We start from the raw sequence: 13,741 nt of genomic DNA on the forward strand, positions 1-13,741 counted from the left end.
TGGGCTTTTTTCATTCAGCATAATTTTCTAGAGATTTACCCAAATAGTTGTGTGTATCATGACTTTGTTGCTTTTCACTGTTGAATGGTATTCCGTGGTGCGGATGTACTACAGTCATTTAACTATCACCTGTTAAAGGACATCTGGATTGTGTCCAGTTGTTGGCTGTTACAAATAAAGCTGCTATAAACATTTATGTGCAAGAATTTGTGAGACCATAAGTCCTCATTTCTCTGGAGTAAATGCTCAGGAGTGCAATTGCTAGGTAATACTGTAGTTGCCTGTTTAGTTTTGAAGGAACTACTCAACTATTTTTCAGAGTGGCTGTACCATTTGCATTCATATCAATAATGTATGAGTGATCCAGTTTCTCTGCATCCTCACCAGCATTCGATGTTGTCACTATTTTTTATTTTAGTCATCCTGCTAGGTGTGTAATGATCTCTCATTGTGATTTTAATTTGCATCTCTCTAATGACTGATCGTATTGAACATCTTTTAGAGTGCTTATTTTCCATCTGTGCATCCTCTTCGGTAAAATGTCTCTTCATGTCTTTTGTCTATTTTCCAATTAAATTGTTTAATATTTTTTTACTGTTGAATTTTAAGAGTTCTTTATCTCTTCTAGATACTAGTCCTGTGTCAGGTAGGTGGTTTGCAAATATTTTTCTCCCATTCTTTAGCTCATCTTTTCACTTCTTAACATGGTCTTTCACAGAACAAAAGTTTTTCAGCAAGTTCAGTTGATCAATTTTTCCTTTGATGGATCGAGCCCTTGGCATCAAGTCTAAGAACTCTTCTTCTAACCCTTGATCCCAAAAATGTTCTCATATTCTTTTCTAAAAGTTTTATAGCTTGATGTTTTACTTTTAAATCCACGATCCATTTTGAGGTAACTTTTGTTTAAAGTGTTAAGTTTAAGTCAAGGTTCATTTTTTGGTCAATGGATGTCCAATTGCTCCAGTACCATTTGTTGGAAAGGTGATTGTTCTCCGTTAAATTGCTTTTGTATGTGTGAGTACTTCTAAACACAAGTGGTGTCACACCAAGTGTATTGTTTGGCAATTTATTTTTTTCACTCAGTAATGTCTTGAAGATTTTTCATGTCCATACATACAAATCTACTCCATTCTCTACAACTACTGTAAATCCAGCTTAGCTTGGGGTTCATGGATCATCCCCACAACAGGATTCAGGGGAGGGTGAACCTGCATGGGAAAAAGATGCATCTTTATCTTCATTACCTCTAATTGAAATTCTTCATTTCTTCCATTATGAATGTAAGTAACAAACTGCAATAATATTATCAGAACCTGTAACTTTGTCACTAAAGGAAGCCATAGATATTTTCATAGCACATTACAGGCGTGGTACATATCTTGAAATATTTATTCTCATTACTACCTCAAAAGTACAGTAGTTATTAAACCTACGCTGTATCTCGTTACTTAATGCATTAATGCAGAGGCATGTATATTACTTACCACAATGTTGTTTTTATGGTAAGTGGGTTTCAATATAATCAGTTTTCTTTATAGTTCTGTGTATTTAATATTACGTATTTAGAAGCACATTTCTGAACCTGTAAGCAATTCTAGCAAGGCTGCAGGATATAAGGTTAATATATAAAAGTCAATTGCTTTCTTATATAATGTTAAGCAATGAACAATTTGAATTTGAAATTAAAAAGCACCCCTCAAAATGAAATGCTTAGGTACAAAGCTAACAAAACATAAACAAGTTCTATATGAGGAAAACTACAAGCCTCTGTGAAAGAAATCAAAGATCTAAAAATGGAGATATTCCATGTACATGGGAAGGAAGATGTGATATTGTCAAGATATCAGTTCTTCCCAACTTAATCTATAGATTCAATGCAATCTGATCAAAACCCTAGCAAGTTATTTCGTGGATATTGACAAACTGAAAGCTTATATAGATATTCAAAAGACCCCGAATAGCTAACATATATTAGAGAATAAAGTTGGAAGACTGACATTACCTGACTTCAAGACTTACAACATAGCTACAGTGATCGAGACAGTGTGGCATCGTTGAAACGGCAGACAAATCAATGGAAGAGAATGGAGAGTCCAGGAACGGACTCACGCAATTATAGTCAACGGATCTTTGAGAAAGAAGCAAAAGGCAATTCAATGAATAGTCTTTTCAACAAATAGTATTAAAACAACTGGACACTCACTTGCAAAAAACATGAAACTAGACACAGACCTTACATATTTCACAAAAAATTAACTCAAATGGACCTAAATATAAAATATAAAACTATAAAATTTCTGGGATATAGCATAGGAGAAAATTTATGGGACCTTGGGTTTGGTGATGACTTTTTAGATGCAATGAATGCATGATCCATGAATAAAATCAAATCGATGAGTTGGATTTCATTTGATTTTAAAATTTCGGTGTTAAGAGAATGAAAAACTTGTTCCGTCCCTCTCCCCAGCCCTAGATAACCATGGCTTTAATAAAACATGGGCAATAACATCAATGCCCACCAAGAGGGGATCGGTTATTAAACGATCCTGTTAGAATGGAAGGCTAAATAGTATTATATGTGGGATGCCTTCCATTGCCTGTCCAGATCCACTCTTTCCATTTCTCCACCTTGCTCTGGACCCCGGGAGGCTGGCCCTTGGCCTCCACTGGAGCCTAGCAGCAGGGCCAGGGAGAGGGGAAGGAGACTCTTTATTCTCTGAGGCGTCAAAGTACTTATTCCTCAGGCTTCCTCCTTTCAGGGCCACCACAATTTGTCTGTTTCCTTGACCTGTGCAGGTGACTCTCTCCTTCCCGGGTCAGGTAACCACTTCCTCCCTTCTCTCTTTCCTTCTGGCCTAAGGATGGCAGATCATTCCCCAGGAAGGCCCCAAGGCCTGGCACTACCTCTTGTCCTTTCTCTTCACTATCCCATCTCTTTGTAAATACTCCTAGTATTAAACCTACTTCAAATTATCCTAAATTGATTGGGCCATCCGTTTCCTGTTGGGGCCCTAACTGATGCAGTATAATTAAAGATGTCGGGGAAATGCAAATGAGAGATAATGGTAGGACATAAAAAGTAGGCTGTCAAAAGGAAAAAAAAAAAAGAGGAAGAACAGCTACCAGTTGTTAAAGAAAATATTCTCAGGAAGTGGGATTAAAGACTTACTTTAAATCTCCCAATTGTTAGTTTTTGTACTGACAACGAATGTGTTACTTTGGTAATCAGAAAACATAGGCACCAATAAATAGATGTAAAATTTCTAAATGTTGGAAAAATTGTTCCAGACGTGGGGTGAAGGGAGAGAAGTAGATGGTGGGGTTTATTTTTCTCCTTTACACATTTCTGCATTTTTCAAGCTTTAACCATGAAGCTGCATTGCTAATTTTATCGGAAAAAGAAGTAGTATATTTTATTTTTAAACTAAAACAGGAGATTGGCTGACACAGACAGTGAGACCTTGTCTTGGATATTTGCTGGAAAAAAAGAATGAGAGATAAATGGGGTTAGACAAAGGCAGAGAGAGAAGGGGAACGAGAGACAAGACAAAATGAGAGGCTCATACAAAGGAATGAGGAAAAATCGAATGAAACCTGTAAAGAGGAGACAGAGATAAAGAGGAGATTGAAACAGATATTTAGGGGCAATTATGGGATAGAGAACAGGCTTTGAAGCTGCACCGTGTATAGTGAACCTCCCTCTGACACTAACTGTGAATCTCGGAAAAGTTCCTTAACTTTGTGGTGCCTCGGTTTTCCCATTTGTAAAATGGAGGCTATTGTAGGACATCCCTTGTAGTGTCCTTTTATGAGAATTGAACGAGATATATATGGATGGATTACTTAGAACTGGGCCTAGTACACAGAAAGCACTACATAAGGGCTCCTTATTATATCAGAACAGAAAAGGACACCAAGGATGATGAAAGAGAGGACACGAAGAGGGACAGAGAGGGGAACTGGTGACACGGAGTTGGGGCATAGCCATTGTTGGCACCGCCTCGCAGGCGGGTAAAGTCCTAACTCCCGGCCCGTGGCCGGTGGCCAGCGCTGACGTTCGGCACCGCATGGGGAAGCCCCGCAGCTCATCATTTCGCAGCTGGACACATAAAAGCCACCATGGAGGGCGCAGGCACTGCTGTCGAAGGTGGACATCATTCTGGACACTTCCCAGGGGACAGTGGAAGGCAGGGCCCGCTCCAGAACAAGGCACCAAGAGCACATTGCAGGTGAGGCGTGAAGAGAGAAAGGCTGAGTGTAGGACGAGTCCCGCGGCCCACCGCGTCTCTCCCCAGCGGGTGCGGAGCGCCAGCTCTCTAAGCATCACTCTCTCTGCGACTCTCACCACAGGCAGGTGCTGGACTCAGGAGTCTTCTTCTCGGTCTCCTCGCAGGGGCAGCGATGGGGCCGAGGGGCGCAGTCGCGGTGACCGTGGGGCTGTGGGTCTTGGCGACGGTGGCGGCGGACCACGGCGAGGCTAAGCCCGGGCGCTGCCTCCTCTCGCACTACCGTTCGCTGGACCCCAGGGCGCTGGAGGCCGTCAAGGCGCTGAGGGACCGCTACGTGAGTGATGCCCAGACCCCGGCATCCTGGGCGCGCCGCGGTAGGAGGCGCCGGTCCCTGTCTGGAGGGGCCCTGGCTTCCTAGCGTCCAGCAGGCGCATCTTGGATCTCGAGATGCAGAATTCCGACCGCGAGATCTTCCCGGCCAACTGCTCCCTAGGCAGACGCGACCTTTGCGTTAGTGACAAAAGGGCGCCCCCTCTAGGCGGACTCGGCTCACGTCGGGGCTCAGCACCGGACAAGGGGTGCATTGGAGCCCTGATCCACTTCTTGGAAGAGCTCGGTGGTTCAGGGCACAGTACGCACAACCACACCGGCCAGTCCGGTCCACGTGCAGGGATCCCCGACGTGCCAGCGCTTCAGAGGCCCTGGCGAGGAGGCCGATCTCACCCCTGCCCTTGTCCCCCAGGAGGACGAGACGCTAAACTGGAGGCCGCGCAACTGCTCCTTCCGCCCAAGGAGGGATCCTCCGAGCCCCTCGGTGAGGCCCGCGGGCCGGCGGGGGGATGCGCGGGCCAGGGATGCGGCCCCCTCTAACTCCGCGCGTCACCCGCAGACCTGCGCGCGGCTCCGCCTGGTGGCGCGGGGCCTGGCGGACGCCCAGGAGGTGCTGAGCAGCTTGCCGAGCCCCGAGCTGTACTCCAGCGTCATCTCGACCCTGGAACTGCTGGCCGCGGTGCGGCGGGACGTGGCCGTCTGCGTGAGTGACGCCCGCACCCAAACCCTCCACCCGCCCCGCAGCTCGCTCTGAGCTCTCCCTCCTCACGGCGAGGCCGCCCGATTCGAGGTCGGTGCCGCTGAGCCCCGAACCCGTGGAGACACCACTCGCGTGCTCTCGGTGTCCCCAGATCCGGACTTTGGTCTGCGGCTGGGAGGGTCTCGGGCGAAGTCGGCGGGAGACTCGGTCCTTCCTGTCCCTCATTTACCCCCCGTCCCCCATCCAGCTGCAGCTGGCGCGGCCAGGCTCCTCGAGGAAGTCCCTCCGGCGCCCCAGGAGGCGTCGCCAAAGGGGGAGGCCTGTGAGTGAAGCGGGACGGGGGGTCGGGAGCGGTAAAGCGGGGAGCATGTGGGGTGGGGCCGGGCGGGCCGCCGACCTCGGGCGGAGACGGATGGAGAGGAGCTTCTGGGAGGGCAAGTCGTGCCTCAGAGCCGCTCCGTCTGCTTCCCTGGGTCCAGGACTCGCCTCGGTGCCACGAAGCCACCGTCATCTTCAACCTCCTGCGCCTGCTCGCGTGGGACCTGAGGCTGGTGGCGCACTCCGGACCTTGCCTCTGATCCCGTGGTGGCTCCGAGGGGACCCACGGCTCCGCAGGCGGAGGGCCGCGGGCGCGGCTCTGCGTTTCCCCTTCGCCGGGCGGGTCTCCAGACGGCGGGCGCTGAGGCTCGGGTGAGGCTCTGCCGCCGCTGGCGGGACCTCACCCCGGCTGTGCTGGGTGCACCGGCGCGGGTGCTTCTCCAAGGACCAGAACGTGTCTGCGGGACGCAAGGACATTTCCGTGCGATGCGTTGCCCTAAGGCCTCCGGGGGCCGCGAGTCGCAGGAAGAGACTTGAGTCCGGGTCACCTAGTCGCTGACCCCCAGCTACCATGGACCAGTATCTACCTCTCTGGTTGCCAGAGCCCCAGAACCCCAGAACCTCCTCTTCCACGAGGTCCTACACTCTGCTTTGAACCTTCAGTGCCCGCTTTCAGATTCCGTGAAGCTGTGACTCTGGACCTCCCCGCCGGGAGGCCGCATCCCCTGAGGGGTTTGACAGTGGAAGGGCCAAATGCCCTTAGTCACTGCATCCTTTTGGGTTCTGTTACCCGTGTGTCTTTTGTATTTCTGTTTTCTGCTGTTAATTTATTGCCATTATTAAATACTGTTGCATTTACAATGGTTGTTCCCCTGTGATCATTTGGAGGGTCATTTTTCAATAAAAAAAAAATTGCTGAGGCAAGGAAATCAGGTGACTTGGGTTTCAATTCAGACTCGGTCACTTAATGATGGTGTAACTGGGCAAATTACTTCTCTCTGAGCCTGTTTCCCCATCTATACTATGGCGTTGTTATCCCCTTGCAAATGGGTACTGTACATTGAAATAGTTTATAAAGCTTGTGTAGCTGAGGACATAGGATGGTCCTAATGAATGGTCTCTATTTATTAAATAACCACACACACATAAATGCCTAAAACTTGCACTTTTTAATTTGCCCAAGACCGTAGGCTCGCCTTCTTTGTGGCTAACTGCGAGCCTCTTTCCCAAGGTTGCACGGTTAGTGAGGGTCAGAGAAAGGGTTGAACTCCAGACCCTCTAGCCCCAGAGGCCACGCTGTGAACCACCCCTCCAACCTCCTTTCTAAGAAAAACAAGTAGGAAGTTTAGGAATTCTGAGATCATATGTTCACTTTCAGAATCCACTGGTGACGCAATGTCCCCTCTCCTGGGCTAAGGTCTCTACCCTCCCACCCCCGCCTCCAGTTGACAGAAACTGAGCAATGTACTGGATGGTGACTTGGGAACATCCCTGCTCTGGGCTTTGAAACATTTTTGTGAATCAGAGTTCGAAGATTCTCCCACCTGAGGACTTCAGTCCACTCTCCCTGGGATTGTGAATGAGGGAAAAGGGGTTTGGGGCGGGAGCCAAAAGGACTGGGCACCTTGTGTCCTAGAAAGTTGTCGTCTCCGGGTCCTGGAGATGTAGCTACCCAGAGGCTGGAGGATGCAGTGGTTCCTTCTGGGTGTCAGGCAGACTGGGTCAAAATCGTGCCCTCACCGCTTATTTGCTGTGAGACTTGGGTAGGTCTCTTAACCTCTCTGAGTCCCTGCAGTTTAGTCTGTACTTTGCTTTCAATGTAGCACAGTATGCCCTTGAGGTCATCATGGATCCAATACTACATTGTGGCGAAGCCTCGGTGATGGGAAGAGACACACAGTGCTCGTCAAAGGCGGGGCGGGGGACGTCTTCGTTTTCCTTTTGCACTGACTGGTTCCTTTGCCCAAGAGGCTCCCTCCCTCAGCTCCTTTAGGTCTTTGCTCAGATGAGAGTTTCTCAGGCCACCTCATTGAGTGCAAACCCCCTCCTGCACCCTGCTCTCGCCCCTGCTTTTCTCTTTCATTTTCTCTTATCTGATGTCATGCACGCCACTTGCCAACCCCCCAAACTATGTCACTCCTCTCTAGTAAAGAGCTCCACAAGGTTGTTTTACTTTTTTTTTTTTTTCAGCGATCTATCTGTGGCACCTAGAGCAGTGCCTGACACAGAGTGGGGCTGAATAATACCTGGTGAAGGAATGAAGGCGTTTGCCACATACTGAGCTGGTTCCCCTGAAGTCCTTGGCCACACCCCAATTCCCTAGCAGGGCCTCCTATTCCTGGGTCCCTCTGCGCCTGGACAATTAAAACCGTTAGTCAAGCTCCCTCTCCTCCCCATCTCTGTCTCCGTCCAGGCGGGGAGGGGAGGAAGAGCTGGTCGCCTCTCTTAACACCGGCCGCTTTGCCTTTCTGCTGCTCCCGCTCCCAGCGCGCTTCTCCCGGGGGCTTCTCCGCTCCCCGAATAGCCTCCCTCGTGGAGGTTCCAGGTTCTTCTCGACAGCAGCCCTAGGGGAGCCTTTGCAGTCCTCTCCGTGCACTGGGGCATCCCGCAGCAAGGCAAGTCCCTCTGTGCCCTCCGCACCCAGGCCCGGACCTAGTCCTGTCAGCGCACTGCGACCCCTCGCTGCGGCCGGAAGCGGCCCCCATCCCGAGGACTCGCCTGGGGACTCAGTTCCTGTAGGGGTCCGGGAATCCTTGTCAGTTTCTTTTTCCCTCGCGCCGCTCACCTGGCTCGTGGCCCCGCCCCGCACGGGCTTCCCCAGCCTGGGGCCTCCCTTGGTGGCAGGTGTATTTTCACTTTTCCTACATCAGCCGGGATTGCCCTACCGCCCAGGCTAAAAGGCGCGCCATGGAGCTCGGGCAGGAGTTCCATCTCGGACGCAGCTGGAAGAGACACAAGAGGCACCAACAGAGCAGCGGGCTGCGACCCACAGGAGGACCGAAGTCAGAGACGCCGAGGAAGACTGAGCGAGAGACCTAGCGCGCAGCCTCCCCGTGGACAGTTGGATCCCCGTCTGCTGACACAGGCCAGAGACCGGAGGGCAGGATGGAGCTGGGTGAGCCCCCGTCGTTGTGCACACGGTCCCCCGCCCACAGCGCGCCTCAGCCCCAGCGCTCGCCATCCGCTCATCCGCTCATCCGCTCATCGGTCTATCTTTCCGCCTCGCAGGCGCGGCCTCGGCTTGCACGCTGCTTCTGATGCTGATGACGACGGGGCTGACCAGCACAGGAGCGGTTCCTGTCCCCACGCCCCTCCCGGCTACAAGGGGCTGCCACATGTCCCAGTTCAAGTCTCTGTCCCCGCAAGAGCTGAAGGCTTTCAGGAGGGCCAAGGATGCCTTGGTGAGTCTCCCCACCTGCTGTGAGCTGGTCTCCGCCTCTCCCACTGTGGGTTCCGAGCTACGCTGGACCCAAGGTGGACCTGCAGCCGTCCCTCACTGGGCTAAGCCTCCAGCCTTCCCCCGCGGGTTCCTCCTGCTCTCGCTGCGGTGGGCTGACTGTGCTCCTGCAGTGGAGACGCCTCTACCACCCTTTGGAAGTTTCCCTCCTCTCCTGCTGTCAGCCATTCCCGGATCCCACTGCGGTGGTCTAACCTCCAGCCCTCCCGCTGCGGGCTGACCTCTGCCCTTGCTCCCTAGGAGGAGTCCCTCCTGCTGAAGAACTGGAGCTGCAGCTCCCGTCCATTCCCCAGGACCCGGGACCTCAAGCAGCTGCAGGTGAGTTGGGAGCGTCAGGCCCCGCCCCGCCCTCACTGGTCCCGCTCCTGCGACTCCTCAGGCAGCCCCTTCGCCTCCTCCTCTCCCTTGGCTCTGTCTCCTCGCCCTCCCGCTGGCCTGTTCCCCTCATCTGCCCACATTGGCTGTGCCCTCTCGCCTGTCCCCCGACTTTCACTTTCACCTGTCCCCTCCTCGGTCCTCGTCTCCTGTCCCTCAGGTCCTGCTCTCTCTCATGTACAGCTCTCACCTGTGTCCTGTCTCCCCTCCTCAGGTGTGGGAGCGCCCCGTGGCTTTGGAGGCTGAGCTGGCTCTGACGCTGAAGGTCCTGGAGACCGTGGCTAACTCGACCCTGGGGGACATCCTGGACCAGCCCCTCAGCATGCTGCGCCACATCCACGCCAGACTCCAGGCCTGCGTGAGTGATCGGGGCGCCCGGCCATGTGTGTGGTCTCTGACCCCCGAACGTCCCCCTCTGTCCCAGGCCCACCTCACACGCCACCCTCCTCTGCCCACAGGTCCCAGCTCAGCCCACGGCAGGCCCCAGGTCCCAGGGCCACCTCCGCCACTGGCTGCACAGGATCCAGGAGGCCGAGAAGAAGGCAAGTGACTGGGAAGAAGAAGCTGAAATCTGGGGCACCTGGGAGCCCCGTCATTGGAGTCACTGACCTGTCCCTTTCTCCCCACAGGAGTCCCAAGGCTGCCTCGAAGCCTCTGTCACGTTCAACCTCTTCCGCCTCCTCACCTTGGACCTGAAATGTGTCGCCAGTGGAGACCTGTGTGTCTGACCCCTGAGACCCACCTGCAACCTGTCCCGGCACCTTAAATATTATTTATGCATTAGCCCCTTTTCCTAATTTATTAGCACCAAATCCCTATTTATGTGTGTGAATTCTCAAACTCAGACCCAATAAAATGTTTATTTTTCTACTTTTTGTAATAATTGTGCAAATAAACAATGAGAAACAGATGCCTTTTGTCTGTGGGACTGTGTGTATGTTTGTGTGGATTAGATTTCCTTTACTGCCGTAACAAGTTATCAGAAACTAAGCATCTTAAAACAACAAATTTATTATCTCACAGTTCTACAGGTTAAAAATCTGGTGGGCTCAGCCAGTTTCTCTGCCATGGGTCTCACAGGGCTGAAATCCAGGAGTGGCTAGAGAGATTCTTATCCAGAGGCCTTGTGACATGTCCACCTTCCAGGGCAGTCAGGCTTCAACCGAATTCTATTTTGTGCATTTGTAACACTGAGGTCCCAGGGAGGGTCCATCCCTAGCTCTCCTTGGCCTCTCTCTGGTCCTCGCTCATGGACCCTACACTTCAGAGCGAGCAACAGTGTGTCAAATCCTTCTTGGGTCTGGAATCCCTCTGACTTCTGCCAGATTATTCTTCTGCCTCTAGCCAGAGAGAGCGCTCTGCTTTTAAGGACTCGTGTGTTTAGATTGGACCCACTTGGATAATCCAGGATAATCTCCCTATTTTAACATTCCTAAATCTTAGTTCCATCTGCAAAGTCCTTTTGCCATGTAATGTAAAATAGTCACATGTCACAGGGACTGGGGTGGGCATCTTCGAGATCAGGATTTACCCTACCACAGTGTCGGTGTGATTGTGTGTGTGGTCTCTCCGAGGGTGCGTGTGTGGGTCGCTTAGATGCTTCTGTTATAAGTAAAGTAATATGACGACCTAAAAATGCCTTCATAGTAAGAACTTTGATCCTGGTATGTGAAGAGAAGTCTAGATCAGCAGGGTCCATGTTGTCCGGTATGGTCCACAGGCCACACGTAGGTACTGAGCACTTGAAATGTAGCTAGTAAAAGCTGAGCTGTGCTCTAAATATAAAATATACCGCCCCCCAAAAGAACAATTTTTATTAAAAAATTTTTTTTCACATGATGCCTGCCAAGTTTCTCTATGGGAAAGTTATTATTTTCCTCTTTGTAGTAAATATGCGGAGAGACTTTGAAACTGTGCAAATACCTATTACTTCTCAAACTTTGACCCATTCATTTTAGCATTTATTGATGGTGTTTGCCTGACTGTTAATATTGTCAGTCACCAAATAATTTCATCGTTCTTTTTACATTTATTCACTGGCATTCTACTCCCAGGAAGAACTTCTCACCTCTCCCTTGTTTATGTATTTATCAATTGCTTTATATCTGCATGGATTCCTGAATTCTTATTTTATTCAGTGGATTGTAATTCTTTACTAACATTTCTTTTGACGCTCAAATTGTACCCGATTAGGCCAATGAGAACTGTTTGAAGATGGCTTCTACGCTCTTTTGATGTGTCCCCATCATTCTTTGAGCATCTCCTTGCTTTCTGGAAAAAGTCGTTCCAGGCTCATTTTGTGCTTTCCCCGCTCCAGCTCTGTAGCCAGCCATTTCTCCAAGGAGCTCTGGCTCATTTTAGTGAAGAAAAGTATTTAGAAACCAAGATTTGTGTGCTAGGTGGGCTGATTGCTACAGGATATAGTTGCTTCTACACCCTCTCAATGGACGAAGCTAAGAAATAGATATATGCACGGAATTTTTATTTACTGTAAAAGAAATAGAACCTCATTAATAATTTTATATTGATTATATGTTGAAATGATAATATTTTGGATATAATGGATTAACTAAAGTATGTGTAACTTTAATTTCATGTATTTCTTTTTACTTGTTAAATGTGGCTACTAAAAAATTTTAAATTATATATATGGCTCACATAATATTTAGATTGAACAGTGCTAGATTAGAGGGCATGATGTCATAGTGGATCCAGGCTCTTTCTGTCTGGCTGATCCTCCATCCTCAGCATATTAGCATTGTCTCCTCTCATGATCACAATGTGGCTGCCATAGCTACAGCCATCACATAATCACACAATTGTCTATAAAGAAGGAGTGGCAAGGACTCCAGCTAGCTCTCTTAATATTTATTCCCCTCTTCTTCCTTTAGTTAGAGAGCCTCTGAATTGTAAGTGGATTCGAGAGTGCCCTACTAAAGACAATATTTTCCAGCCATCCCTGTACCTATGGTATTAAGTTCTGGCCATGAATGAAAGTGAATCTAACACTTTACAAGTTGTTCCTTTAAAGGACATGGCAATGTTTTCCTTGTCTCCTTTCGAATGACAGAAATCTTATTTTTTCTTAAATTTTCTAGGATATTTTCAGTGCGTATAGACTTCTGTGTTGACGGCCTTCTTCTTTCTTTTAGTACATTAAATACTCAAGAGTAATTTATATATAGACTTAGTTCCTCTCCCTCTGGGGCTTCCTCCCTATTGGAGTTTCTCCTTTCGATTTCCAAATTCTCTGACCTGAACTCTGATGTATGATATCTCAAGTCAGTGACTGGTTTCTTGCTTGAGTTCAAGCTGTCCCTTGCCACATGAGCAGAGTTGTGCCTCCAGAGGAAAAGCCATATAAACTTAGATCTTACACAGTGTGTTCTATTCTTTAAAAGGTTGACTATCCCCCAGTTTCTGCTTATTCCTGGTTGTTCTCCAATGCCTTCATAATAGTCCTTTCGAAAAGTATTTTGTCCAGAGTTGGTAATTATCCATAGGGAGGTTAGTTAGCACCCTCTCACCTGCCCCTGTCTCACCTCTCTCCCTTTCCTATTCTCCCTCAGTGTGCGATTCTCACTAGGGGGTCTCTCTCTTGGGGTTGCAGTCAGATGTCGGCTGGGACTTGATTGATCTGAAAGCTTGACCAGGCTGGATGTCGTCGATGCCTCACTCCCATGGCTGGCTGGCGACTGGGAGCCTAGCCGGGGGTGTTGACCAGAGCACCTCCAAATGCCTTCTCCATGTGTCTCTGACTTTCACAGCGCCACAGTCCCTGAGTAGTTGAACTTCTTACGTGGGGGCCGGCTGACCTCAGAGCAGTGTTTAGGGATGGGAAGTGAAACCTGAGGGCTAGTTAAGGGCCTTCAGAAATGACACAGTATTCTATCGATTCAAGCAGTCGCAGGTCCTGCCCAGTGTCACGGTGAAAATGAAACTCACTCTCGATGGCGGAGTGGCAGTGTCACATTGCTGTGGAGCATGCGAGATGGGGCACTGCTGTGATGATCACTAGAAAAGACAACGCGGCCACAATAGACACAGCTATTTCCTTCCATACGATACTCAATACTCCAAGTGTGCACGATGCTTGCATGAGTGAGTGTGTCTGCTGGGGTCCATGGCTGCTGGGTGCCCAGAGGAATCCCCCAATTCTGATACCTCCAGAGGCTTTGCCTAAACTAACTCCAGTGTTGAGGGATAGAGGACCACTCTCCGTGGTTCTGAATCTGCTGCTACAACATGGTTCCTCCGTGCCCAAAGACATACAGGAGAATGGTCCAACTCTATCAGCATGCACAACACGCACATACACACACGTCACATGTG

At 49.6% G+C, this 13,741-nt stretch overlaps 2 protein-coding genes across 2 annotated transcripts; both read left to right on the forward strand.

Moving 5' to 3' along the window:
- The first annotated feature begins 4,224 nt into the window (after positions 1–4,224).
- LOC120595171 (interferon lambda-4-like) lies at positions 4,225–6,156 on the forward strand. The gene is made up of 5 exons (XM_039853378.1): positions 4,225–4,563; positions 4,972–5,043; positions 5,119–5,262; positions 5,507–5,581; positions 5,739–6,156. The coding sequence occupies exons 1-5, from the start codon at positions 4,402–4,404 to the stop codon at positions 5,835–5,837; spliced, it is 552 nt and encodes a 183-aa protein (XP_039709312.1). The 5' UTR covers positions 4,225–4,401; the 3' UTR covers positions 5,838–6,156.
- Positions 6,157–8,682: 2,526 nt separating this feature from the next.
- On the forward strand, positions 8,683–10,183 carry LOC120595188 (interferon lambda-3-like). The gene is made up of 6 exons (XM_039853379.1): positions 8,683–8,692; positions 8,806–8,978; positions 9,275–9,352; positions 9,624–9,767; positions 9,868–9,951; positions 10,039–10,183. The coding sequence occupies exons 1-6, from the start codon at positions 8,683–8,685 to the stop codon at positions 10,135–10,137; spliced, it is 588 nt and encodes a 195-aa protein (XP_039709313.1). The 3' UTR covers positions 10,138–10,183.
- Positions 10,184–13,741: the final 3,558 nt, after the last annotated feature.

Source organism: Pteropus medius, unplaced genomic scaffold (assembly GCF_902729225.1).
Source record: "Pteropus medius unplaced genomic scaffold, Ma_sr-lr_union100, whole genome shotgun sequence".
Taxonomy (NCBI): domain Eukaryota; kingdom Metazoa; phylum Chordata; class Mammalia; order Chiroptera; family Pteropodidae; genus Pteropus; species Pteropus medius.

Coding starts and splice junctions, on each gene's coding strand:
- LOC120595171 (XM_039853378.1), top strand. CDS start 4,402: ATGGGGCCGAGGGGCGCAGTCGCGGTGACCGTGGGGCTGTGGGTCTTG. Junction 4,564..4,971: donor AGGCGCTGAGGGACCGCTAC/GTGAGTGATGCC, acceptor CTTGTCCCCCAG/GAGGACGAGACGCTAAACTG. Junction 5,582..5,738: donor GTCGCCAAAGGGGGAGGCCT/GTGAGTGAAGCG, acceptor CCCTGGGTCCAG/GACTCGCCTCGGTGCCACGA.
- LOC120595188 (XM_039853379.1), top strand. Junction 8,979..9,274: donor GGAGGGCCAAGGATGCCTTG/GTGAGTCTCCCC, acceptor CTTGCTCCCTAG/GAGGAGTCCCTCCTGCTGAA. Junction 9,768..9,867: donor ACGCCAGACTCCAGGCCTGC/GTGAGTGATCGG, acceptor CTCTGCCCACAG/GTCCCAGCTCAGCCCACGGC.